The sequence below is a fragment of the Haliotis rufescens genome, unplaced genomic scaffold (assembly GCF_023055435.1).
Source record: "Haliotis rufescens isolate VD_foot unplaced genomic scaffold, xgHalRufe1.0.p SCAF_37, whole genome shotgun sequence".
Classification (NCBI taxonomy): domain Eukaryota; kingdom Metazoa; phylum Mollusca; class Gastropoda; order Lepetellida; family Haliotidae; genus Haliotis; species Haliotis rufescens.
In genome coordinates, this window is record NW_025964079.1 from 272,995 (window position 1) to 299,623 (window position 26,629).

A 26,629-nucleotide genomic window follows, 5' to 3' on the forward strand; every position below is an offset into this window, starting at 1 on the left:
AAAAAAAACCTTTTCCCGTGAGGTCACGTGATAACCAAATATGGGATAATAGTCTCGATCCAAATGTTACAACGCGTACACTTGAGCAGACTCACGAATATAACTCATGAATATTAATTAGACCGTTCACTACGTTAACAGATCGCTATTATAACAGAAACAAACGTATGTTTTCCATGTAAATCTAAAATGATATTAATTGTTATTAATTGTCCAGTGAATTAAACAATTTAAATTGAAACAATTCATAATTTGTCATATTATGAATATGTAAACTTGTAATGTGTGTGAAAAGTCGTACTAAAATACGCTATTTGAAGGGGGCGTGGTCTACATGCAAATGTCCGATTGGGATTTTAAATTTTCCGGACCCCTGGTTAAAACCATACTAACTCACTTACTGGAGGGAGTTATAGTGATATGCCCCTTACTAGAGGGAGTTATGGTGATATGCCTCTTACTGGAATGAATTATCGTGATATGCCCTTTACTGGATGACGTTATGGTGATATGCCCCTTACTGGAATGAATTATGGTGATATGCCCCTTACTGGAGGGAGTAATGGTGGTATGTCTCTGACTGGAATGAGTTATGGTGATATGCCCCTTACTAGAGGGAGTTATGGTGATATGCCCCTTACTGGAGGGAGTAATGGTGGTATGCCTCTGACTGGAATGAGTTATGGTGATGTGCCCCTTACTGGAGGGAGTTATGTTGATATGCCTCTTACTGGAGGGAGTTATGGTGATATGCCCCTTACTAGAGGGAGTTATGGTGTTATGCCCCTTAATGGAGAGAGTTATGGTGATATGCACCTTACTGGAGGGAGTTATGGTGATATGCCCCTTACTGGAAGTTATGGTGATATGCCCCTTACTGGAATGAATTATGGTGATATGCCCCTTACTGGAGGGAGTAATGGTGGTATGCCTCTGACTGGAATGAGTTATGGTGATATGCCCCTTACTGGAAGTTATGGTGATATGCCCCTTACTGGAATGAATTATGGTGATATGCCCCTTACTGGAGGGAGTAATGGTGGTATGCCTCTGACTGGAATGAGTTATGGTGATATGCCCCTTACTGGAGGGAGTTATGTTGATATGCCTCTTACTGGAGGGAGTTATGGTGATATGCCCCTTACTAGAGGGAGTTATGGTGATATGCCCCTTACTGGAATGAGTTATGGTGATATGCCCCTTACTAGAGGGAGTTATGGTGATATGCCCCTTACTGGAGGGAGTAATGGTGGTATGCCTCTGACTGGAATGAGTTATGGTGATATGCCCCTTACTGGAGGGAGTTATGTTGATATGCCTCTTACTGGAGGGAGTTATGGTGATATGCCCCTTACTAGAGGGAGTTATGGTGTTATGCCCCTTAATGGAGAGAGTTATGGTGATATGCCCCTTACTGCAGGGAGTTATGGTGATATGACAAAAGTTGGCAATAGCACATAGTTATAAAACTAGTTTAAACCAGACAAACCAATCAGCATATGAAATGACTAAAAATAACGACTTCCTACTGGAACTTACTGGGACAGCCTCACTCTGAGATCTGCAACATTCAAATGCCCTTGGTATGGATGTCTGAAAATTGAAAGAAAGACATTGAATAAGAGTTTTTCACCCCAAGGTAACTCTGGTGTGTGTGTGTGTTTGTTTTGTTCTCAGGAAAAGACAATCCAGTGACTGACATTACGAGCAATGATCCACGCCATCAGATGATAGCACGCAATCAACAAGTCACCGAGCCTAACCACCTGATCCATTAAGACTCCTCTTACGACCAGCATAGGCTGCTAGTGACCAGTTGTACACTGTAATCCCCACGAGGGGTATGTCCGTTGTGTTCATCAATTACAGCTGATATGCTGACCCAAATCTTCCTCATCAATTGTCAACATCTGGCAATGTCACGGTTTGTAATATGGAGAGAATGTTTTCATGTCAATGTCAACAAAAGTATCAGAGAATCTAGCAGTCTGATTGGCAGGGGCTACGTGTAGGAGAAACTATGTCTCCGAGGGATTACTAGAGATTGTAAACCCTCAAATGAGGGACGTTCCCGAATGTGAGGGTTTACAATCTCTACTAATCTCGAGGAGACATGGTTTGTCCAACTTATAAACCGACTCATCGCATAGACAATGTTTTTAATTAAATAACTGTAATAAAAACTCTCAAATGTATAGCCTGTATCGGAGATGAAATATCGCCTGCAGTCGTGAACTCGGTTCAATGAAACCGGTGACCTCAGGACGTGGGTTTCGCAATGGTGCGAAATCTGCACGAGCGTCTCGCAATGGCACGAAATCTGCACGTGCGTCTCGTAGGCTGTTCATAGTTTTTGTTCTATCAAGGGTTTACAATGATTGTAAGCCCTCCTGCGAGGTGTTACAATCGTTGTAATACCTCCTACGAGGTGTTAACACAATTTCAAAAACTCCATATCGAGTTACACAAACAGCCAGTAGGTTTATAAGACTGCTGTAAGTCAAAGTCAAAGTATGGGACTTATAATTGTTTTGGCTTTACAGTCACTTTGTGGAACAAGGCCCAGATCGCCATCTTGTAACAATCCCACACAAGTCTGATGTCCCACGCAATGAATTGGAATTGTGTGAGGATATTTGAAACGTCATTGCTGGGATCATCCAGCAAGTTGCAGCGGCATAGACCTTGTATTTGCAGAAGTTTAAAAGATATATGTTTACGACAGAAGGATGGGCAGACAACTTGCTATGGCATAAGCTGTCTGGACTTTCAGCAGTTCTGTAGTATCCTCGTTTCCCTTGTCTAATAACAACAGGGAGACACTTAAATTAAGTCTTACCTTTGAGAGCACTATTTCTATTTACAATTTGTTGGTTGGTTTGTTGTTTAACGCTGCACTCAGCAATATTCCAGCTATATGATAAATAATCGAGTCAGGACCAGACAATTCAGGGATTGACATCATGAACATCGATCAACGCATTTGGGATCGATGACATGCATCAACCAAGTCAGCGAGCCTGACCACCCGATCCCGTTAGTCGCCTCCTATGACAAGCATAGTCACCTTTTACGGCAAGCATGGGTTGCTGAAGACCTATTCTACCCTGGATCTTCACTGGTCTATTTACAATTGGAAAGTTGAATGACCTCATCTTGTCAATTTACTCATGATAATGCCTCGCCAAGCGAGATGAGTCAATCAGGTGCCCTCTTGTTACCGTCCCCTGATTTTGAGCCCCTTCATTACCATCTTCCTGAGGCAAGAGAGTTAACTGACTATAAAAGTCCAGTTTCCACCCTTGCCGAACTAGGCTGGTATTATGGAGTTACATTTTGGCTGGACTAACGAGTCTATGCATAGTCCAAACAAAATCACGCACCGAAATCGATATCTGGTTCGTAAACTGTCGTGCAGATTTCGGTCGATTGCAGGATTTGCAAAGCATGTGCACCGCCAACTCGTTGGTCCATAGGAGAGGCTTAGAGGAGACATAACTGGTAATAGCCACTGGTGGCACTACGATCGAGCCCAGTAATTTCAGCCTAGTTCGGAAAGAGTGGAAACTGGACTTTTAAAGTCAGTTAACTCTCTTGCCTCGGGAAGATCCTTCATTACAGTCAAGTTAAAAATAGATGCACAACATGGTCAGTCACATGACATTACTGACAGGAAGTTTACAGACGGCAGCCGATACACCATCGGTGCATATGATCGTTTTGATGCCAAATTATCATCAGATCAAGTTTGGATGAAAATTGCATTAGTGAAAAAGTAAGTTTTGAGGTATGTTTACATTACCTATTGAATATCTTACCTTGTATAGCTTAAATGGCAACATACCTTCAGAGCCAAGTGGCAAACATTTTGATGCTCTTCAGTGAGCTTTGAAGTGTCTACCTTGATTACGTCATTAAGCGCGTGGTTAGGTATTGCATAGGGGCTCGAAAACATGTGACATGGGGATATATATACAACACAAACATGAGATGACTATGAGGATTGGCTGATTACCCAGGAGGGAACTCCTTGAGACCAGCATGATCAGTTTTAGACCAAACCCTGAAGTTGTGGGTCATCTTCCATGCCTGAACAAAGCTGGAGCCATAATCATCTAGAAGTTTGGTATCTGAAACAAGCACAACACCAGCAGCATGAGTTGAGGTGAGGTGAGGTGAGGTGAGGTGAGGTGAGGTGAGGTGAGGTGAGGTGAGGTGAGGTGAGGTGAAGTGAAATTGGGTTTAACATCGGGTCCAAGATTACTGCACTTATTTAACGACGTGCATGCATGTGTGTGTGTGTGTGTGTGTGTGTGTGTGTGTGTGTGTGTGTGTGTGTGTCTCTCTCTCTGGTCCGCATTCATAGTGCTAGCTCACTGAGATACCATGCCGCAGTTTAACATGAATGCCCCATCACACACAGTTTACCGACACCAAGCCGACCCATCCTTGTTTTAGCCCCTTAATGCCGAGCGTCAGACAGGGTAACAGCAAGTACCATCTTTTAACGTCTTTTGAAATTACACGGCCGGGGATCGAACCCCGGACCTTCCACTCTCCGGGCGGACGCTCTACCACTAGCCCACGGAGACGGTCCCAGCATCATGAGAGAGTGAGTATTTAAATAATGATGATTAATGAATGATCCGATCTCGACAATGTTGGACAAGTCCATTTTATGAACAGGGGGGTAAAGTTTATATTCCCGCAAACATCATTACAATGAACAAGTGGATAATAGACAGACATTTGTCTGTACCTTTTCTTTCATTATACGCTGCCATATCTTGCCCACTCTTGGGTGTGATCTTTCAGCCATGGTGTTTAACTTCATTGCCGAGCTACATCTGAGGGAAACAACTCACTATCCTCTCAAAAATAGCATCGTCAAATTTATGACGTCATCAAGTTACAAGCATATGTTTGAGTCTCCACAAATGACGTCATGATAGAACAAGAGGCCCATAGGGCCTGTATCACTCACCTGGATATTTACGCAGTCATGACCAAATATACATTTGCATTGTACATGTATCTAGAATACTGCAAATATTTCGTAATTTTGACTGTCAGCATTGGATGGCAAATCTGACAGCATGAACGTGTATTTCTCTAGATACAAATCACAGGAACTCGATGACAGGGTGTATAGCATAATATATTCGTACAGAAAAATAATAACAACCCTCTATATACATATAGACACCTGCCATCTTGGTCCTTATTCAAGATTTCGCAAGGTGACCACAGATGAACACGATTGTGTAGCCTATGGTTTCTTTAGCAGGTGCCAATAGGTTGAAATAAGTGACATTCATATTTCATGCAATATCGAGCTGTGATTCTAACCGAGTGCGAAATCTTGAATGAGGACCAATATGTTGGGTGTCACTCCTTGTCTATGTGTATATAGAGGGTTGTGATTATTTTTCTATACGAATATATTATGTTATACACGCTATCATCGAGTTCCCGTGATACAAATGTAACATAAAGATCTGAACCGTTTTCATGTTATGATCCAGGATAAATCATATTAGAGGTATTATTTTTTCATAACAACCAAATGTATACAATGTATCTGTTTATTATAGGGTAGGGATAATATCTGTTTGCATGTTATGGTCAAGGTTCTAACTCTTTTGGGAGTGCTGGACAGATGAACAGAAGGTCCAGTCCTGGTAGCATATGTGCATTCCTCTCAAAATACTGGGGGTAGGGTTCAGCCCCTCAATTTCTCCAATTTGAATCCCCAACAATGGAGAATGCTTCCAACCAAATATTGTTGATAACTATCTCTTAGTTCCAGAGAGGAAGTCGTTTAATGCAATATAGCCAAATTACCCCTATTTGGCACCGCCCCTCAGCACTCTGGGGGTGATCAGCCCTTTAATTTGTACAATTTTGAATCCTCACCATCGGAGAATGCGTCCAACCAAATATGGTTGATATCTATCTCTTAGTTCCAGAGAAGAAGTCGCTTAAAGCAATATAGCCAAATTACCCCTATTTGGCCCCACCGCTCAGCCCCTCCATTTGTACAATTTTGAATCCCCACCACCGGAGAATGCTTCCAACCAAATATTATTGATAACTATCTCTTAGTTACAGAGAGGAAGTCGTTTAATGCAATATAGCCAAATTACCACTATTTGGCCCCGCAACTCAGCCCCTTGGAGGGTCAGCCCCACCATTTGTACAATTTTGAATCCCCAACACCTAGGGATGCTTCCAATCAAATATGGTTCATATCTATCTCTTAGTTCCAGAGAAGAAGTTGTTTAAAACAATATAGCCAAATTACCCCTATATGGCCTCGCCCCTCAGCCCCTTTGGGGGATCAGCCCCACCATTTGTACAATTTTGAATCCCCACCACCTAGGGATGCTTCCTGACAACTTTCGTTAATTTCCAATTAGTGGTTCAGAAGAAGAAGTCGTTTGAATAAATTGTTGACGTACGGACAACAGGTGGACGACAGACGACGGTCAGAGGACGGACGCCAAGGTATGACATAAGCTGACCTTGGTCCTTCAGACCCGGTGAGCTAAAAATGTCATATCGTGAAATAAACCATGCCTTGTTCTTCATTTTTTATTTATCGCGTAGCTATTTAATATCAGTCCCCTCTAAATCTCCAACATACATTTCCCCTGTTTCCCCGACACTCACCTTCATTGATGACTGAAGCCAGCAGAGACTGCAGGTAAAGGCGGAACTGAGCACGGATCCACTCGTCTCCACCCTCCCACTCTGGAAAGGAGACTATCACATAGCCAATAAGGATCAACAACAGTGCACATGGGGTAGGCAGACAGGGTGGGGTGGACAGGGTGTGGCAACCAGAGGGGACTCTTTGGCTTGACATGTGGATGTGTCTACAAGGATCAACTGTGTATTGGTGTTGGGGAGTCAGTGTTGAGCCAGCATAAAAAATGTAAATTGAGGGATTCAATAAGTGAGTGAGCTGCTAAGAGTTACCGAGTGAGTGAGTGAGTGAGTGAGTGAGTGAGTGAGTGAGTGAGTGAGTGAGTGAGTGAGTGAGTGAGTGAGTGAGTGAGTGAAGCTGACTGACTAAAAATTTAGCAAGCACATCATAGAGTTTTTGTGCAATTGAATAGACACGCCACCAGCCGTTAGTGTCAGCAAATACATACATTTTTCCACTGCATCAAAGTTAACTAAATATCCAACTGTAATAAGCATGTTACAATAAGTTTAAATATCCTTCTGTAAATGCCCAAAAAATAAATAAAGAAAAGAAAAACAATGCTTGTAAGGTATACATGTATATCCACCATCTGTTAGAACTTAGTAAGTTAGTGAGTGAATGTTGTTTTACTGCAGTCAGAGATATTACGGCCACATCAAGTTTGGTTCAGGCAGACAAGTGGTTGAGAGCAAGAGCATCAATTCATGTCTTTAGTCCCGTGAAGGTCCGGGGTAGAATAGGTCTTCAGCAACCCATGCTTGCCGTAAAAGGCGACTTTGCTTGTCGTAAGAGGCGACTAACGGGATCGGGTGGTCAGGCTCGCTGACTTGGTTGAAGCATGTCATCGTATCCCAGTTGCGTGGATCGATGCTCATGATATCAATCACTGGATTGTCTATAGCTGGAACATTGCTGAGCGCGGAGTAAAACAACAAAAAACAACCAACCAACCAACCATGTCTTTAGTTTAAGGCACAATGACACACAGCCAGACAGTTCACACATTATAACCACCTAATCCCTACAGAGAGACAAGCATGGGGTACTGGGGTTCTATTCTGCCCTGGAATCCCACAGGGAGACAAGCATGGGGTACTGGGGACCCATTCTTCCCTGGAATCCCACAGGGAGACAAGCATGGGGTACTGGGGACCCATTCTTCCTTGGAATCCCACAGGGAGACAAGCATGGGGTACTGGGGTTCTATTCTGCCCTGGAATCCCACTGGGAGACAAGCATGGGATACTGGGGACCTATTCTGTCATGAAATCCCCACAGGGAGACAAGCATGGGGTACTGGGGACCCATTCTTCCCTGGAATCCCACAGGGAGACAAGCATGGGGTACTGGGGACCCATTCTTCCTTGGAATCCCACAGGGAGACAAGCATGGGGTACTGGGGACCCATTCTTCCTTGGAATCCCACGGAGACAAGCATGGGGTAGTGGGGTTCTATTCTGCCCTGGAATCCCACAGAGACAAGCATGGGATACTGGGGACCTATTCTGTCATGGAATCCCCACAGGGAGACAAGCATGGGATACTGGGGTCCTATTCTGCCTCGGAAGACACATGCAGAAGACTTATTAAGTGTGCATGAAGATATGTATTGTATATTGGAAATGTTCCAACTAATTGTAATGGCCCAGTTAAACATAGACACGGCAAGGTTAGGGACATCTTCCCGAGGCAAGAACGGCCACTCGCCTTTTTTTCATCGAACACTTGTTTCTACCCTTGCCACATCAAGCCCACTTTCCTGTAACTATGTCACATATCAATAGTCCAATCAGAGAACCTTTAACAAAATCAACATCCATCACTGTACACTTTCGTATGAAAGTGATTTACTGCTGCCTGTCTTTGTTGACAAGAATATGTCTTCTTTTTTTTAACCCCTCCTATGTTTTTGTGTCAGGGATGAAACCGTCAATGTTTTTTGTTACCTGATCAACTAAATCGTCGCCTATGGTAGTCGCCATCTTTGTGAAGCTATACAAGATAAGGACAGCGACCTGATTGGATATGACTTTTTCATTGCAAGGGGCACAACTCCTGATCTAGGCGAGGTGTTGCCAGGGTCGAGCCAAAATTAGTTGCCTTGATGTGGAAGGGTTTGAAACTAGGCTTTTATATAGGCAAGTGGACACGCTTACCTCAGGGAGATGGGTTAAGATTGGGTGCTTCTTCAATCGGACTGCTAGGAATGTGTGGACCTACAGAGTGGGGAAGAGGGGGGAGTGGGCCCATGTCCAAAAGAGCATCATCTCTGTATCAATGACCTGTTCTAAACTTCTTCCAGGGGTCTAAAAACATAAGCCTCATGAAAATGCTTGCAAAAACAACCTTTAGTTGTAACTAGAAGAAATGGGCCACATCCACATTTGATCAAACATGCTTAATGCCCCAAACTCTCCTTCCAAATATATGTATCCTGAACCACTTGAACCTGATCAAATCAGGTCACAAATATCTATCAATATTCATCTTTACTCACAAATTTTCTCGAATGCTGTACAAAGATAATCTTAAGCCTCTAGCTACTAGGATCAGAAAGTAATACTCAGAGCTCGACCGAACAACACCAATTAAGGACCTGCTGCTGCATATTGCCATTAACACCCTTACCAACATTACTGGCGATTAGCATGGTTGCAGATCTATATTCCTCAGGCAAAACATGTTGAAGAGGTACTAATATTGATAGTGATATTTGTTTTGTTGTTGTTTAACGCTGCACTCAGCAATATTCCAGCTATATGATGGCGGTCTGTAAATAATCGAGTCTGGACCAGACAATCCAGTGATTGACATCATGAGCATTGATCCATGCAATTGAGATACAGTGACAAGCATCAACCAAGTCAGCGAGTCTGACCACCCGATCCCGTTAGTCGCCTCTTATGACAAGCATTGGTGCCTTTTACGGCAAGCATGGGTTGCTGAAGACCTATTCTACCCCAGATCTTCATGGGTCTAATAGTGATATATTTGATATGATCATCATCAATTCTTCACAGTTTCAACACACTACACTCCTCTCCCATCATATGACATCTTCCCCAGCCATTGGAGTCAACTGACTATAAAAGTCCACTTTTGCCGAACTTGGCTGCAATTGTGGAGTTATATTTTGGCTGGAATAACAAGTCCATGCATAGTCCAATCAATATCATGTAACAAAATGGACAACCGTTTCGTAAACACATGGATTTAAACATGAAGATTTCCCTCGACTGCAGAATTTTCAAATTATGTGTACCGTCAACTTGGCGTTGACAGACATTTTCCTGATCTTTTCAAGTTTTTAATCAAGGTGCACAATTGATTTGATGCACTTCATGAGGTAAGACCCGTTTTATTACAATACATATCCTTATCATCAATCAGATCGCCTTCACTGGGTGCTGCCATTTTGTTTGAAGCAAATGCAAGTTATATGAGAGGTAGAATCTGATTGGTCAATAGGAGGGGCATAGAAGGGACATAACTCATAATAGCCACAATAGAAACTGGACTTTTACAGTCAGTTAACTCCCTTGCCTGGGGAAGATGATCAAATGACCACATTGAGGTGTAACATTGATGCAAGTCTCTTTGTAGTCAGTTAATGATATCAGGGTGTTTATTACTCATGGTAGTCAAATAAATGAGTTTGGACTGATGCTCCTTTTAACAGTATTACAGTTATATCAGGGCGTGTCAGCTTAATGTGGGAGGAAAGCCCGAAGTGATGCAAGTCTCAGAAGTTTACCACTTCGGTGAAACCCACCAGCATGGGTATGGTGCTGACAAACCTAGAAACATGAACGGGGCAAACTGGGATTCGAAAACACAACCTAGAGGTGAGTGCTGCCTGACATCTCGCGAAATGATACATTTCACGCGAAATGATACACATCACAAAACAGACCGACGATACCACTGGCATCATGATACCCCACATCAAATAGTAAGAAACGATGAAATTACTGAAATACAACTCTAAAATCTCTGCATACAACCTATTTTCTATTTGAGGACTTTTCAAAACCAAACTGAAGACCATATGTAGCGGGCGTGTCCTCTATTACCACCACATCCTCATGTTCTGCCATGGATACAGGTGTTGCAATGCTACTTCTGCCATTACGCCATTGATTTCTGTTCTATTAATAGCACATAGCGATCTCACAAACTGACGATACAAGTCTGTAACTAAGAAATGATGTATCGTAGGTATCGGTGAATCGTTACTGCCCTACCACAATCGTAGGTTTTTTGGCATGCCCAAGAGGCACAACCCTGCATAGCGACTTGATGCATCTCATACGGCTGGGCCACCAGTAAAACAAGAACTGATTGTTGCTGGTTTCTATATCGCTTGAACCAGGTGCTAAAAATAGCGACTACACCGCAAATCTATTCAGGGGTGACGGAGAAACAAAGCTGGTGAAATAGATTTGAAATGACATACCCAAACATAATTTTGTCTTATCTCTTAAAGGCTGTCATGATGACAAACAGAATGCAGAGCAACTGCAATGCATGCTCCCTACCTGTCCCGTCCAGGTAGATGTCATTCTTGTCCTCCACAACCATCTTGACGAGGTAGTCGGCAAAGCGGAGGTCGGCTGTTGTGAGGTGTAGGTACCGCTGCAGCTCCTTGTCCAGGATTTCCACTTTGCCTTCGCCAATCTGCCACATGAAACACAGTTTATCATCGCCAGACAGCGGCAGACAGCCCAAGGATTTTTGGGTCAAAGGATGACATCTATCCCGATAATGACGGATCTCCTCTGTTTGAACAGAACACTGATGGCCCTAATCAAGATGAAGACTCACCTCTACAATGACGTCTACAGGGATCTGCTTAAACAGTACAATGGTGCCTCCAATCAAGATGAAGACTCACCTCTACAATGACGTCTATCAGGGATCTCCTGTTTTAACAGTACAATGGTGGCCCCAATCAAGATGAAGACTCACCTCTACAATGACGTCCATCAGGGATCTCCTGTTTTAACAGTACAATGGTGGCCCCAATCAAGATGAAGACTCACCTCTACAATGACGTCCATCAGGGATCTCCTCTGTTTAAACAGAATGTTGGTGGCGCCAATCAAGAAGCTTCTGATGTTGACGTCCTGCAGAATGTCATGATATTGCAGACTCAAGTACGGGTGGCAGACACTGCCCTGAAATCATGCATGGACAAACAGTATAAAACACATGGACATACTGTGCCAATAATTGAATCTACCAGCCCAAACTTGGCCAGTAGCAACATTTTCATGAGATTTTAGTGTCAGCCATTATAAGATACAGTCATTGTCCTCCTGCACCAGGTTTCATATGGACCTGCTCAGAGGCTGATATTTGCCCCCAGTCTGCAGCAAATGTCTTTATAAATTCCCAAATTGGAATATTAAGTTGTCCAACTCATGTTAATATATGTACTAGGGCTGAAATGAAGACACTATGAGGCTAATACGATTCATATCACAGATATAGGGTAATGAATACGAATATCAATTCACGAATACAATAACAAGTCAGCAGTTGATGTATTATTTGTTATATTCAGTGAAACATTAACAACATAAAATATTTGACATGGTTTGTTAATTATATATATTATACATTTATGTACTGCACTTGTCCAGGTACCAGTATCTGCTCAAATGCTACAATGACCAGTGACCACAATACTGTCAAATGAAATATTATAAGAGTGTTGTCTTTGAACAAATCTATGCATATCATATCTTCTTATGGATGTTTTTAGGTACAGGGTATATAAACGCACATGATTGCATGTTCATAAATATTTGATTCTAGTGGCTACAATTCAATCCATGAATGGATACTGTTCGATTCACCGAATACGCGAGTGAATCGTAACGGCCCTAGTATGTACAACTAATACTATGGGAGGGATGGCTTTGCAGAGATAACTCATATTTCACTGATAACAGAACCAATAAATAGGAAGAGGTTTTAATATTTAGTAAGTATCTTTAAGAGTAAAATATCATTGATACTTATCCAAACTCACACTAAAAGGCTTATCTCATCTCATTTTCGGAATGTAGTGGAAACTTCCTGTGCTGTGTTCACAGAGAACAGTAACAAATCTCCCCTGAACGCACACCTGAGCCGCCAAGGCGCACCAGGAACCACCTGACTAAGCCGGTGTATTCGTCATTCTGTCACTTCCCTACTTAACAGCCGAAACATGTATCCTATGGAAGAGGGGGCGGCTGGGTGCTTTTAGTGTATGAGTCAGGACAAATATAAATATGATCTTTTCCTAACTTGTCTGCCAGGGCCTAGATTATCGAAACTATCGTAGCCCTAAAATTATCGTGGGAAATCGTAGACTATTGAAGTCTATTTTCAAAACCTACGTAGCATTAAGATATCCTAAGATTGCCATAAATATAAGATAGCCCCATACCTGTCGAAAGTATATTTCATCTTCATCAGAGATGAAGAAATACTATTTTTCAAACAAATAATCAGCTTTACGTTCAAACATTGACATTTCATTTAGCTAAACTGTTTGATTCAAACTGACACGTCGAAAACACAAAGAACGCATAAAAAAATTCACGTCAGAAATGTTCTTAATCACAACAGCGATCCCATAACTATGGAGTTGATAGCTTACAATATCTTTCTAGCTGAATCCATGCTGAAGAAGTGTTAAACAACATACCTTTTTCGCTAATTTGGAGAAGGTGTCGGCAGGCTATAGTAATGACCGTGACCTTATTGATAACTCAGGAGCAGCTAAATCTTAGTACATTCTCTAGTTGAGAGTGGTTTCCCTTTGTATTCCCCTGGCGAGACCTTGCTCAATGTTAGTTTTCGTATAGAGCTGTTATATTTTCTGGATCGCATTTGTGTCAATGGTTTAAAGTCTTATTTTAGCATTTTATAAAATTCTATCAGTCTACATGTGACTAAGTGCAAAACCATAAGCGTTTCTCATCGGTTATTACATCTTAAATGGTGTGGGACAAGCAGTTCTAACAATTGCATTTTAACAATACAGTGTAGTATTTATTGATTTAACAAGGCAATACATATCATCAAATATTTCTTGAGTATATTTGTATAAAGAGTATGGCAGCATATTTTGAACATTGTCCAAAATTCACTTTCCAATATATTTTTGCAGAAAAAGTTTATTTGAATGAAATTTACTAATCAATATACAATAGACATTTTCACCATAATAATCTTTGAATTTTGCAATTATTGGACTGATTTTAAAATAATAAACACAAATGAGTGTCAGAGTTACGATAGGTATTATAGCTCTGTACGAACTGTGACAGGTGTACAATAGTTTTGAAAATCTATCTATCTTATCTTTGAACTTAAGTTAAGATTTATCTTGGCTAAGATCATTTCACGATCTAGACCCAGGGCTACTTAGTTTAGAATCCTGGATAACCTAATAAATCCCGGTTCATTTGAAGAGCCTCAATTGTACTCCCCTTAGGTGAAAATGATCAGACATGTTGAAATGGCTGATACCTAGCCATTTATCCCTTCTTACACTTCCAAATTTTGGACTTCTGGCATGATACTAAATATATAAGTATGGGTAAATGAGCCATAAAGTCTGTTTTTTTCGGACGTCAAGAATACATCTAAGTATGAGCAAGTTTGTGACCCAAGAATTAGGATACCCTATGTTTGTACTGTTTTTATCTACATCTTAATTCTCGTTCATATGAACACATCTAATTACTTTGATAATGAGTGAGTTTGATTTTACGCCGCTTTTAGCAATATTCAAGCAATATCACGGCGGGGGACACCAGAAATGGGCTTCACACATTGTACCCATGTTGGGAACTGAACCCGGGTCTTTGGCGTGACGAGCGAACGCTTTAACCACTAGGCTACCCAACCGCCCCACTTTGATAATGAATTGTAACATTTTCTTCACTTACTAAGTTATGCTCATGACATGGGTTAAGACATCCCCTTATCAGAACCTGTCCTTTATTTGTCAATTTCACTAGGCACAGGGTCATTCTGGGTCCCATGTGGAGCGAGTGGTGCTAAGTTTATCAGGACAACGCTGTACCCAGTGAAAAAGGCCTGAATAAAGGACAAGGTCTGATTGGGGCTCGTTTTGGCTTGGGCATAGCATAATTAAAGGAGTGATGAAGGGGTGAATCTGACAGTTACCTTTGTGAAAACAGCAAGAGGAAAACCATAGTCATCCTGCTGAATCAAAGACTCTTCTCTCGACATCGGTTTCATCTCAATCTGACCAGTAGTCTTCCCTTTTCCTTTAATGTGTAAATTCCCAAAAGCAGCAGTCAGTTTATGTTTCAGAGCGGCAGCCTTCACTCCTGGGCTACCATGGCGACCAGACCGCCGGGTTACACTTTTCTCAGAGGAAACACTTCCCTTATCACTCTCCGACACAGAACTCTTTTCATCAAAACTACCGTCCGTCTGCAGGATAGGCCCAGCGGCAGATGCAGAACCAACATTAGCAGAGTTATCTCCCTTGGAATCTATGCCATCTTTGATTTCTGGTTCATGCTCGATGGACAACAGAACGCGGTCATCTTCCCAGGAGAAACAATCTTCCCTGTCTATTCTACTGATACTTTCTGGAGAATCTAGGTCCTCAAAGCTGTCTGTCTTCCTGAGAGAAAGCACAGTCTCCTTGTCCTCCAGAGAAAGTGGCAAGTCTCTCCTCAGGTCAGGCTGAGGGCTTTCAGGGCTACTTGCCAGTTCAACCTCGCGTGAGTATTCCTCCATTTTCTCGCTACTGTTTGGCATTGTTATTCCAGTCTGTACAGCCTCTATCTGAGTTATGCTTGGCATGTGCTGTAGGGGGCTGTCCTCCTTGCTATACACAATCGCACCCTTATCTTTCGGGCTTCCAAATGCAGTAAAATTTTCTTCATCTTGAAAACAGTCTTGAATATCACATGAAGCACTTGGATCATCTTTTGATGATCCTCCACCATCACCCTTATACTTGGAAAGGTCATGTACTTTGGAGAGGTCGTGCACTTTGGCATGGTCGTGAACTTTTGGATCTTCGTCAACAGAGGAGCATCGTGTTGGTTTTGAGCTCTTTACCAGATCACGTCCGACAGCCATTTTGAGCTGTTCGTTTTCAGAGTTTTTCAAAGCCTTAGACCTCTGTCCATCCAACGATTGCACTTGCCCATGAAAAGAGTCCTGCATGTCCTTGTCATTATTATACGCAATCCCTGACATGACTAAACTACCATCTCTTGGTATAGTTGGTGACTGAGGCTCGACACTGTTACTGCGTTTAATCGGTTCATTCCTCATGTGCATCGTAATATCAGACATATTCTTAACATCCTTCTCAGAAGAGTACCTGACCTCCAGAAACGACTCGTTCTCATCCCCCTCACTGTCTAAGGATGCCATGCCTAATGTGGGCGACAGTTCCCTAAGTTGTTTCATTACCGACTCATCTAAGCCAAACTCCACCATATCTGAAAGCAGATGTTAAAAATGAGGACAAATTTCATGCCAAAGAAACAGGTGCCCTGATTCTATAAAATGTCTTTGATAAACATGTAAAAAATAATAATTAACATAAAATAATAAATGGATATTAGTAATGTGATAATCCACCTGGTAAAGCGTGCTCAAAGCTGGCTGTGAGGGGCTAGAAGGTTAACAGTCACAATACCATCTCATACTACTGGGTACCCATTCACTGCTGGGTGAACAGAGGCATATTTTAAATATTAAAAGTCACTTTCCCTAGAAACTCTCAGGTCTCCCATCCAACAACTCTCCACGACCAACTTTACCCAATTCTGCTTGCGTTTTGACCAGCACTTTGCACAGGAGCATGTGGTTCCACAACCAATGTCGCCTCAAAACAAATATCCTAAATTATTTGTCGTTCGTTCGTTGTTGCTTTCGTTCCTTCGTTCGTGAGTGTTTTACACTGCTTTTAGTAATGTTCCAACCATATCACAGTGACTGTGGTCAGTTATTTCTGACTAACCTCACAGGAATTCAAAGTTAGGATAACTATTAGACCAGATGGCCCTGACGGTGTGGGAAGGCTTATACTATCAATGACTGCCTGGCCAAGACTGGATTATTTACTGACTGCTATCTCTTACAGGAATACTGCTGACTATGGCTAACAAACAAACAAACACAGGCAAATGATACGAGGGGCGTTCAATAAGTTTTGCAACTTCAATATAAGACAAAGTCGCAGAATATCTTTTGCACTTTTATTTTTCAGTATCATCTCCATTCACCTCAATACACTTATTCCATTTGTCTTTCAACAATTCGAGCTTTTAATACCACTTTTATAGAAATCTGCAGATTGGCCCTCTAACCACACCTCTATGGCAGCCTTTATGGAAGCGTCTTCCACGTAGGGCAGATTTCATTTGCCGGAACAGGAAATAGTCACTGGGGGCTAAGTCCGGGCTGTACAGTTAAATCACCCACCCTACAGCCCAAATGAAATCTGCCCTACGTGGAAGACGCTTCCAGGATGACAAGGACATAAAGGCTGCCACAGAGGCGTGGTTAGAGGGCCCATCTGCAGATTTCTATAAAAGTGATATTAAAAGCTTGAAGGATAAATGGAAAAAGTGTATTGAGGTGACTAAAGATTATATTGAAAAAAAAAGTGCAAAAGATATTCTGCGACTTGGTCTTATATTGGAGTTGCAAAAATTATTGAACGCCCCTCGTACAAAGCATTTCTTTCTGTTAATCCACTTGTGACTTACTTGGAAAGAGAGCCAAAACAGACAGCAGAGTTCCGCTTAGATTCTCTACTGGTGAGCCAAAGAACAGAATCTGAAACAGAACATATTAAGCGTTGAAGGGACACTATTTAGCACATAAACTAAGATGTTAGCAGAACTACATCTGAAATACCAACGTGATAGCAACATTATTAACCAAAATACCAATAAAATATCAATGAAATTAACCAAAGTGTGTGCGTGCGTGCATGCGTGCGTGCATGCGTGCGTGCGAATCTGGACAAAGGCCAATTTCATTGTGCTAACCCACAGAGACACCATGCAATAGCTTAACATGAATACCCCACTCAGACACAGTGTACTGACTTCGAGCCGACCAGTCCTTGTTTTAGCCCCTTAATGTCAATCGAGGCAGGGTAACAACAAGTACCATCTTTTAACATATTTTGGTATGACACGACCTGGGACTGACCCCAGGACCCTCCGCTCTGAGGGCGGACGCTCTACCACTAGACCACGGAGGCGGTTTCCTCAGATCATAATGCAGAGGGGTATCGTAAGGGATTTGTTTACTGGCTGTGGTGTAATCAAACTACAATATATCAGCTGTTCTACCTTTCTCTCAAGACCCATCAAGATTAGGAGTAGAATAGGTCTTCATCAACCCATTCTTGTCGTAAAAGGCAATTATGCTTGTTGAAAGAGGCGACTAACGGGATTGGGTGGGCAGACTCGGTGACTTGGTTGATGCATGTCATCATATTCCAAGCATATAGATCGATGCTCATGATGTCAATCCCTGGATTGTCTGGTCCGGGCTCAAATATTTACAGGCCAGCGTCATATAGCTGAAAAATTGCAGAGTGCGGCGTTAAACGATAAAGAAACAAAGAAACAAACCTTCCTCTCCAGCAGCAGCAGCTTGAAGAGTACGACAATCTTGTGCTTGAACTTCATCACCACATCCCTAGCAGACAGGCCTGAAAGTATTACCAACAAAAACAAAGGTAAGTCACCAAAATACTTGTTTGAAACAAAAATGTAACATATGTTATATTTGGAATTACTCTTAATAAAGTACAAATTCTAGTATTATTTTGGGAGGAGACCCAGACAGGATTCGAACTGACACTGAGTGAGGCACCTAATCACCAGCACACAAAGTCGGCGACCTAACCCACACAGCCACGGGGCTTCAACAAACTGAAAGTCTGACAACTGTTAGTCCAGATCACAAACAGATCATATACCCCTCTGTAAATTGGCATGGCTCCCATTGCCAAAGGTTTGATCCACAGGGATCATATGAAACATATGTGGGATTACATTTTCTTAGCCAAAAAAATGGATTTGGATTGGCCTCCTTCTAGGAAATGACATGGAGGTGTTTTGTGAAATGGAGGGAGGGAGTGAGTGAGTGGCTTTTAACATTATTTTAGTTACATTACAATGTGTCAGCTGGATGCTGAAAGAAGGTCCAAGGTAATGCAGATCTTTGAAGGTTGAACCATACAGCTGACCTTGGGTGACAAACCTGGAAACAAGATCCGGGCTACCCAGGATCCAAACCCACCTAAAGAACGCAATTCAGCATAGGAAACAGTGGCTCCTAGATGCAAGCATATAAGGACAGTACTTACCCAGAAAGACCTGTGACCCATCCAGCAAGCTGTCGGTCATGGACTGGCTGAGGTTGTTGAAGGTCTGCTGTAGCAGCTCCACCTTGCTGAAGTCCCGCTCATCGAAGTAGGCATGTGTAATCAGCTCCAGCTTGGCCTTGATCAGTCCATACAGAGGCTATGAACAAACATAAACAGATGGAGATTACATTGCCTTGGTCAGTCCATACAGAGGCTACGAACAAACACAAACAGATGGAATATTGCATTGCCTTGATCAGTCCATACAGAGGCTACGAACAAACACAAACAGATGGAGATTACATTGCCTTGGTCAGTCCATAAAGAGGCTAGGAACAAACACAAACAGATGGAATATTGCATTGCCTTGATCAGTCCATACAGAGGCTACGAACAAACACAAACAGATGGAATATTGCATTGCCTTGATCAGTTCATACAGAGGCTATGAACAAACACAACACATGGAATATTGCATTGCCTTGGTCAGTCCATACAGAGGCTATGAACAAACACAACAGATGGAATATTGCATTGCCTTGGTCAGTCCATACAGAGGCTATGAACAAACACAACAGATGGAATATTACATTGCCTTGATCAGTCCATACAGAGGCTATGAACAAACACATCACATGGAATATTGCATTGCCATGATCAGTCCATGCAGAGGCTATGAACAAACATAAACAGATGGAGATTACATTGCCTTGGTCAGTCCATACAGAGGCTATGAACAAACACAACAGATGGAATATTGCATTGCCTTGGTCAGTCCATACAGAGGCTACGAACAAACACAACACATGGAATATTGCATTGCCTTGATCAGTCCATACAGAAGCTATGAACAAACACAAACAGATGGAATATTACATTGCCTTGATCAGTTCATACAGAGGCTATGAACAAACACATCACATGGAATATTGCTTTACCTCGATCAGTTCATACAGAGGCTATGAACAAACACAACACATGGAATATTGTATTGCCTTGATCAGTCCATACAGAGGCTACGAACAAACACAAACAGATGGAATATTACATTGCCTTGATCAGTTCATACAGAGGCTATGAACAAACACAAACAGATGGAATATTACATTGCCTTGATCAGTCCATACAGAGGCTACGAACAAACACAAACAGATGGAATATTGCATTGCCTTGATCAGTCCATACAGAGGCTATGAACAAACACAACACATGGAATATTGCTTTACCTTGATCAGTTCATACAGAGGCTACGAACAAACACATCACATGGAATATTACATTGCCTTGATCAGTCCATACAGAGGCTATGAACAAACACAACACATGGAATATTGCATTGCCTTGATCAGTCCATACAGAGGCTACGAACAAACACAACACATGGAATATTACATTGCCTTGATCAGTCCATACAGAGGCTACGAACAAACACAAACAGATGGAGATTACATTGCCTTGATCAGTCCATACAGAGGCTACAAACAAACACAACACATGGAATATTACATTGCCTTGATCAGTCCATACAGAGGCTACGAACAAACACAAACAGATGGAGATTACATTGCCTTGATCAGTCCATACAGAGGCTACAAACAAACACAAACAGATGGAGATTACATTGCCTTGATCAGTCCATACAGAGGCTACGAACAAACACAACACATGGAATATTGCATTGCCTTGGTCAGTCCATACAGAGGCTAGGAACAAACACAAACAGATGGAATATTGCATTGCCTTAATCAGCCCACAGGGAGGTTATTATTTTCATTGTTTTGACATATTTTTTTTAATATTCATTTGCGTTAATAGAGGCATCAATGTTAACACTAGTGTGTACCTCCAAACTCAAGTGGAACAAGTAGATCACCAGCACTACCTACCAGCCTGCTGAGGACACACACACTCTTCTGGACCGTGCTGCGAGTCACATCCGCTGTCCTGTTGATCAGGTCCTGTACAGATCAACAACAGCAGGTACAAACACAATACAAACACACTTGTCAGTGGGCGAATATATACATGTAAGTCAAGGGGTCCTTGTTTTAATTTTAACCACCAGAGTCTATTCTATCCAAAATCTCCATAGAGATCTATTCTTTCCTTCATCTTCACAGGGATCTATTCTAACCTGCATCTCCACAACGATCTATTCTACGTACTCTCCCCTAATAGATATAATCTACCAATCAACTCCACAGCGATCTACTCTGCCCACAATCTCCACAGCAATCTATTCTTTTCCTCATCTTTACAGGGATCTATTCTTTACGTTTTCTCCACAGGGATCTATTCTTTATGTCATCTCCACAGGGATCTATTCTACGCACTCTCCCCTAATAGATATAATCTAACCATCATACCAACAGCGATCTATTCTACCCAACGACTCCACAGCAATCTATTCTTTCCTTCATCTCCACAGGGATCTATTCTTTCCTTCATCTTCACAGGGATCTATTCTTTACATCATCTTCACAGGGATCTATTCTTTACATCATCTCCACAGGGATCTATTCTTTACATCATCTCCACAGGGATCTATTCTTTACATCATCTCCACAGGGATCTATTCTTTCCTTCATCTCCACAGGGATCTATTCTTTCCTTCATCTTAACAGGCATCTATTCTTTACATCATCTCCACAGGGATCTATTCTTTACATCATCTCCACAGGGATCTATTCTTTACATCATCTCCACAGGGATCTATTCTTTCCTTCATCTCCACAGGGATCTATTCTTTACATCATCTTCACAGGCATCTATTCTTTCCTTCATCTCCACAGGGATCTATTCTTTCCTTCATCTCCACAGGGATCTATTCTTTACATCATCTTCACAGGCATCTATTCTTTCCTTCATCTTCACAGGGATGTATTCTTTCCTTCATCTCCACAGGGATCTATTCTTTCGTTCATCTTCACAGGGATCTATTCTTTCCTTCATCTTCACAGGGATCTATTCTTTACATCATCTTCACAGGGATCTATTCTTTACATCATCTCCACAGGGATCTATTCTTTACATCATCTCCACAGGGATCTATTCTTTACATTATCTCCACAGGGATCTATTCTTTATGTCATCTCCACAGGGATCTATTCTTTACATCATCTCCACAGGGATCTATTCTTTACGTCATCTCCACAGGGATCTATTCTTTACATCATCTCCACAGGGATCTATTCTTTACGTCATCTCCACAGGGATCTATTCTTTACGTCATCTCCACGGGGAGCTATTCTTTACGTCATCTTCACAGGGATCTATTCTTTACATCATCTCCACAGGGATCTATTCTTTATGTCATCTTCACAGGGATCTATTCTTTACATCATCTCCACAGGGATCTATTCTTTACATCATCTTCACAGGGATCTATTCTTTATGTCATCTCCACAGGGATCTATTCTTTACGTCATCTTCACAGGGATCTATTCTTTACATCATCTTCACTGGGATCTATTCTTTATGTCATCTTCACAGGGATCTATTCTTTACGTCATCTTCACAGGGATCTATTCTTTATGTCATCTTCACAGGGATCTATTCTTTACGTCATCTTCACAGGGATCTATTCTTTACGTCATCTCCACAGGGATCTATTCTTTACGTCATCTTCAAAGGGATCTATTCTTTACGTCATCTTCACAGCGATCTATTCTTTACGTCATCTTCACAGGCATCTATTCTTTCCTTCATCTCCACAGGGATCTATTCTTTACGTTATCTCCAAAGGGATCTATTCTTTACGTCATCTTCACAGGGATCTATTCTTTACGTCATCTCCACAGGGATCTATTCTTTACATCATCTTCACAGGCATCTATTCTTTCCTTCATCTCCACAGGGATCTATTCTTTACGTCATCTCCACAGGGATCTATTCTTTACGTCATCTTCACAGGGATCTATTCTTTACATCATCTCCACAGGGATCTATTCTTTACGTCATCTTCACAGGGATCTATTTTTTCCTTCATCTCCACAGGGATCTATTCTTTACGTCATCTCCACAGGGATCTATTCTTTACATACTCTCCCCTAATCGATATAATCTACCCACCATACCAACAGCGATCTATTCTGCCCACCATCTCCACAGCGGTCTATTCTCCCCGTGGCAAGGGACCTATCCCACAGAGATCCCAGACGAACTAGTACAGTCCTTATCAACACAAGAAGTACAGGCCTACCTTGGCATCCATCTGTCTGTAGCAGGACACACAGTACACTGTCTTGCGTCCACCATCTTGTGAAGGAAGGTGGAAAAATACTGTATCTGAAAGGAATCACAAAAAAAGTTAAGTAAGTAAAGAAAGACAACTGAGTCAGTTGAATAATGAATTAACAAAATAAAGTTTGCTCTACCCCCATGCGTAATGCAATAATGTATAGTTTCCCCTGAACTATTATAGCCGAGCTACAGATAAGCTGCGTATTAGTGTCAAATACCCCCTCAAAACCCAATTACTTTGTACTAACTTGTGTACAGAAATGCATGTACTAAATGAAAAACTCAAATGTATAACAACAGCACGCGTAAATACCTAATGAAGCTTTTTCAGCATGCGTACAATGGAGCTAATATCAGAAACACAATTACGAGCTAATTTACTTTCCGGGTCAATCCTATCATCTGCCTATATTTAGAGCCGTTATATCTGAAACATTATTTCATTTTTTTAAAAATCTTTGGGAAAAAACCCAAAGAGAGATGAATAGATGAGGGAAAAAGATATTGGTTACCCAATGAAAAATGTAATAAACCAATTAAAAAAGAAACCGTCAAGTAAAAACTCAACTGCTCAACCAGTTATCTGTTTCCACCCTTGCCGACCTAAGCTGAAATTATGGAGTTATATTTTGGATGGACTAAAGATGTCTATGCATAGCATTACTGTATATGATCGTAGATACGCCGATCTCATAGATAAGCCAATGCATAACTTGATCCTTGAAATCTGTATCAAAATGGTATGTCTGGAACATAGGCCGGACCACAACCTACCTACATCTTCTCGCGATGATCAATAGAATAACAAATCCATATTGGCCTTCTCATGTTAATCCTGTTGTTACACTATCTGGTAATGACGAAAGTTGTTCATTGTATACCTGGACCTATTTTAATAATCTAATTCAATATTTCATTCAATGCTTACATAAATTTTGGCCAAATTGTGTGTCCCTCCGATACTTACTTCCGTTTACCCTGTTCCCTAGGGTCCACTTTACCACATACCTTGACAGCATCAACTCACAATAGTCACAGCAACCACGAACATATTACCACCACTGACACCTTGAAACGAACTTCAGTTGACAGAGAATGGACACATATAATCAGGGCTAGAAATTGGCACTAGTCCTGTAGTACTGGCCAAACTGCCCAATAGTAAAGGTATCATGAGGACTAGTAGAAATTTGCCATTTTTAAGGGTTTTGCTATATGTTATCATTATAAGGACTAGTGGACTGAAACTGTTAGTTTCTACCGCTGAACATATCACAACTGCCATACTTTGACTCGTTAAAAGTGAATTTGATTTAGTTTGACTGTTATGTGCCAACATATTGGTTTTGCATTGGTTTTGCATTGGACTGGTCAATTTATTCCATACATAAAAAGAGTATACCAAAGTGCTACTCTGGTTATGGTTATTATCATTTTAAATATACATAGCAAAACTTGCAATTAAGATAACATGATATCAGATTATATCCTGTCAAAATACTAGTTTCAGATACTATTTTTTCTGATTATTGCATCAAAATTCATTTCCGTTATGTTATTGGGTATGTTGTAACTTAGTCACCGGTAGATTGGGAGGAGACATGGGTACTGCTGATTGCTATTTCAAGCTGAGTTTATGAGAAAATAAACACAGTTATCCTAATCCCTGTGTAGCGGCTATAAAATTTCCGAGTCCCGTGATGGGATTCGAACCATGGACCTGATCCGAGATCGGACGCCTTGTCCACATGACCAAAGAAGTTAACCCCGTCAGCAAGCTGACAAGGTAAGGATGTCATCTGTGGGATGACTCCACGCCCTGCTACACACTCCCCCGTCAACAGAAGGCACGTCCGGGGCCGCATAGTAGGGTACTGAGGCTTATTGTGCTCAAATTTAATATGAACGTGCTCAGCCCCACGTTGGGCGCCAATGTAGTGGCCATAAAATTTCCGAGTCCCGTGATGGGATTCGAACCACGGACCTTCTAATCCGAGGTCGGACGCCTTGTCCACATTACCAAAGAGGTTAACCCTGTCAGCAAGCTGACAAGGTAAGGATGTCATCTGTGGGATGACTCCACACCCTGCTACACCTGCATATACACATGATAAAACAATGCCTAGCATGACAAGAAATACAACTGAAAAGGTAAATCATCATGTCTAGTGATGTGTATTCGCAAATTACACATTTTCATTCACAAAGGTTGTTATCGCATTGTTTCGTTCACCTGAAGCAATACAATGATTTTTTTACCAACAGAATAATAGTTTAATGAATGTGTAACCTACACTAGCCCCTGGATCCATAGATGTGGTTCTCGCAATCTCGAATTACCCGCCCTTGATTTTCATCAACATTTTAACCGACCAATCAAACGTTGCTATAAGGAAGAAGGACATGGTGAGGTTAGTAACTCGTATTGCCCAGAAACCAAAGCCACTGCCACTTTTAATGGACATACAGACATTCTTTCCACCAAAAAGATTTTTTAGGGCTTTCTTTTGCATGTCAGTCAGATTGTCAATGTTGACTGGCCGTCATGTTGTTGATGTCGCTATCCCAACATTGAGGCTGGTTTGTAACATGCATTCTGATTGGTCCGTTAAACAGAGCAGCGTAGCAAAGCAAACTGGTTGATGAAAACCAAGGGACAGAGCTCCAGATAAGCTTTTTGTGTTGTGGGTATTTTTCCCATGCATTTTAAAATCATTGGGTATCTGTAATTCTATCTGGGTATTCAAATTTCTGTTACCCACTGGTTTTTACACATGTGGGTATTTAAGTTAAATATTTAAAAACACTATTCATTTAGTCCTAGCTCTAGTCCCGAGAGCTTTATAGGACTCAAAAATACCACGATACTTCCACAAGAGAGTGTGATGGCAAATGATCATGATGTAACTGTCATCGTGGAGTTTGGCAAGGTTGACGGAATGCCCGTTTATAATTTCAAAATAAGTTGCTGATTTGCCAATCGAATACGCAGGGTTACTTCACAAAATTTTGATGATACACACAAGTTTTATTTTTGTAGCGTATCTGTAATGTTCGTTGCGTATTTAATACGCTTGGATATCATTTTACCACGTATTTCTGCATTTCTGATGCATATTTTACGCAGATACGCAGCTTATCTGGAGCTCTGAAGGGAAGATAATTTGAGATTGCAAGAAGCATGGGAATTGATACAGGGGTTAGTGTAGGTCTGTAGCCCCTGAGATATAGATGATGGAGGGTATCCGGTATATTGCAATCTGGCCAATATTTGTTCAAATGTTCTGACC

At 41.5% G+C, this 26,629-nt stretch overlaps 1 protein-coding gene across 2 annotated transcripts in view; it reads right to left on the reverse strand.

The window, feature by feature from the left end:
* LOC124140444 (late secretory pathway protein AVL9 homolog) overlaps positions 1-26,629 on the reverse strand; it is a 38,266-nt gene that overhangs the window by 6,615 nt on the left and 5,022 nt on the right. The window contains exons 3-13 of one of the 2 annotated variants that reach the window (XM_046508002.2): positions 23,299-23,384; positions 20,984-21,055; positions 19,098-19,254; positions 18,358-18,437; positions 17,479-17,548; positions 14,903-16,203; positions 11,755-11,889; positions 11,251-11,389; positions 6,673-6,753; positions 4,016-4,130; positions 1,540-1,593 (exon numbers count right to left, since the gene is read on the reverse strand). In XM_046508002.2, coding sequence (XP_046363958.2) covers positions 1,540-1,593; positions 4,016-4,130; positions 6,673-6,753; positions 11,251-11,389; positions 11,755-11,889; positions 14,903-16,203; positions 17,479-17,548; positions 18,358-18,437; positions 19,098-19,254; positions 20,984-21,055; positions 23,299-23,384 — 2,290 coding nt within the window. Of the gene's footprint in view, positions 1-1,539; positions 1,594-4,015; positions 4,131-6,672; positions 6,766-11,250; positions 11,390-11,754; positions 11,890-14,902; positions 16,204-17,478; positions 17,549-18,357; positions 18,438-19,097; positions 19,255-20,983; positions 21,056-23,298; positions 23,385-26,629 lie in introns of both variants that reach the window. The other variant, XM_046508001.2, reaches the window with a different exon arrangement.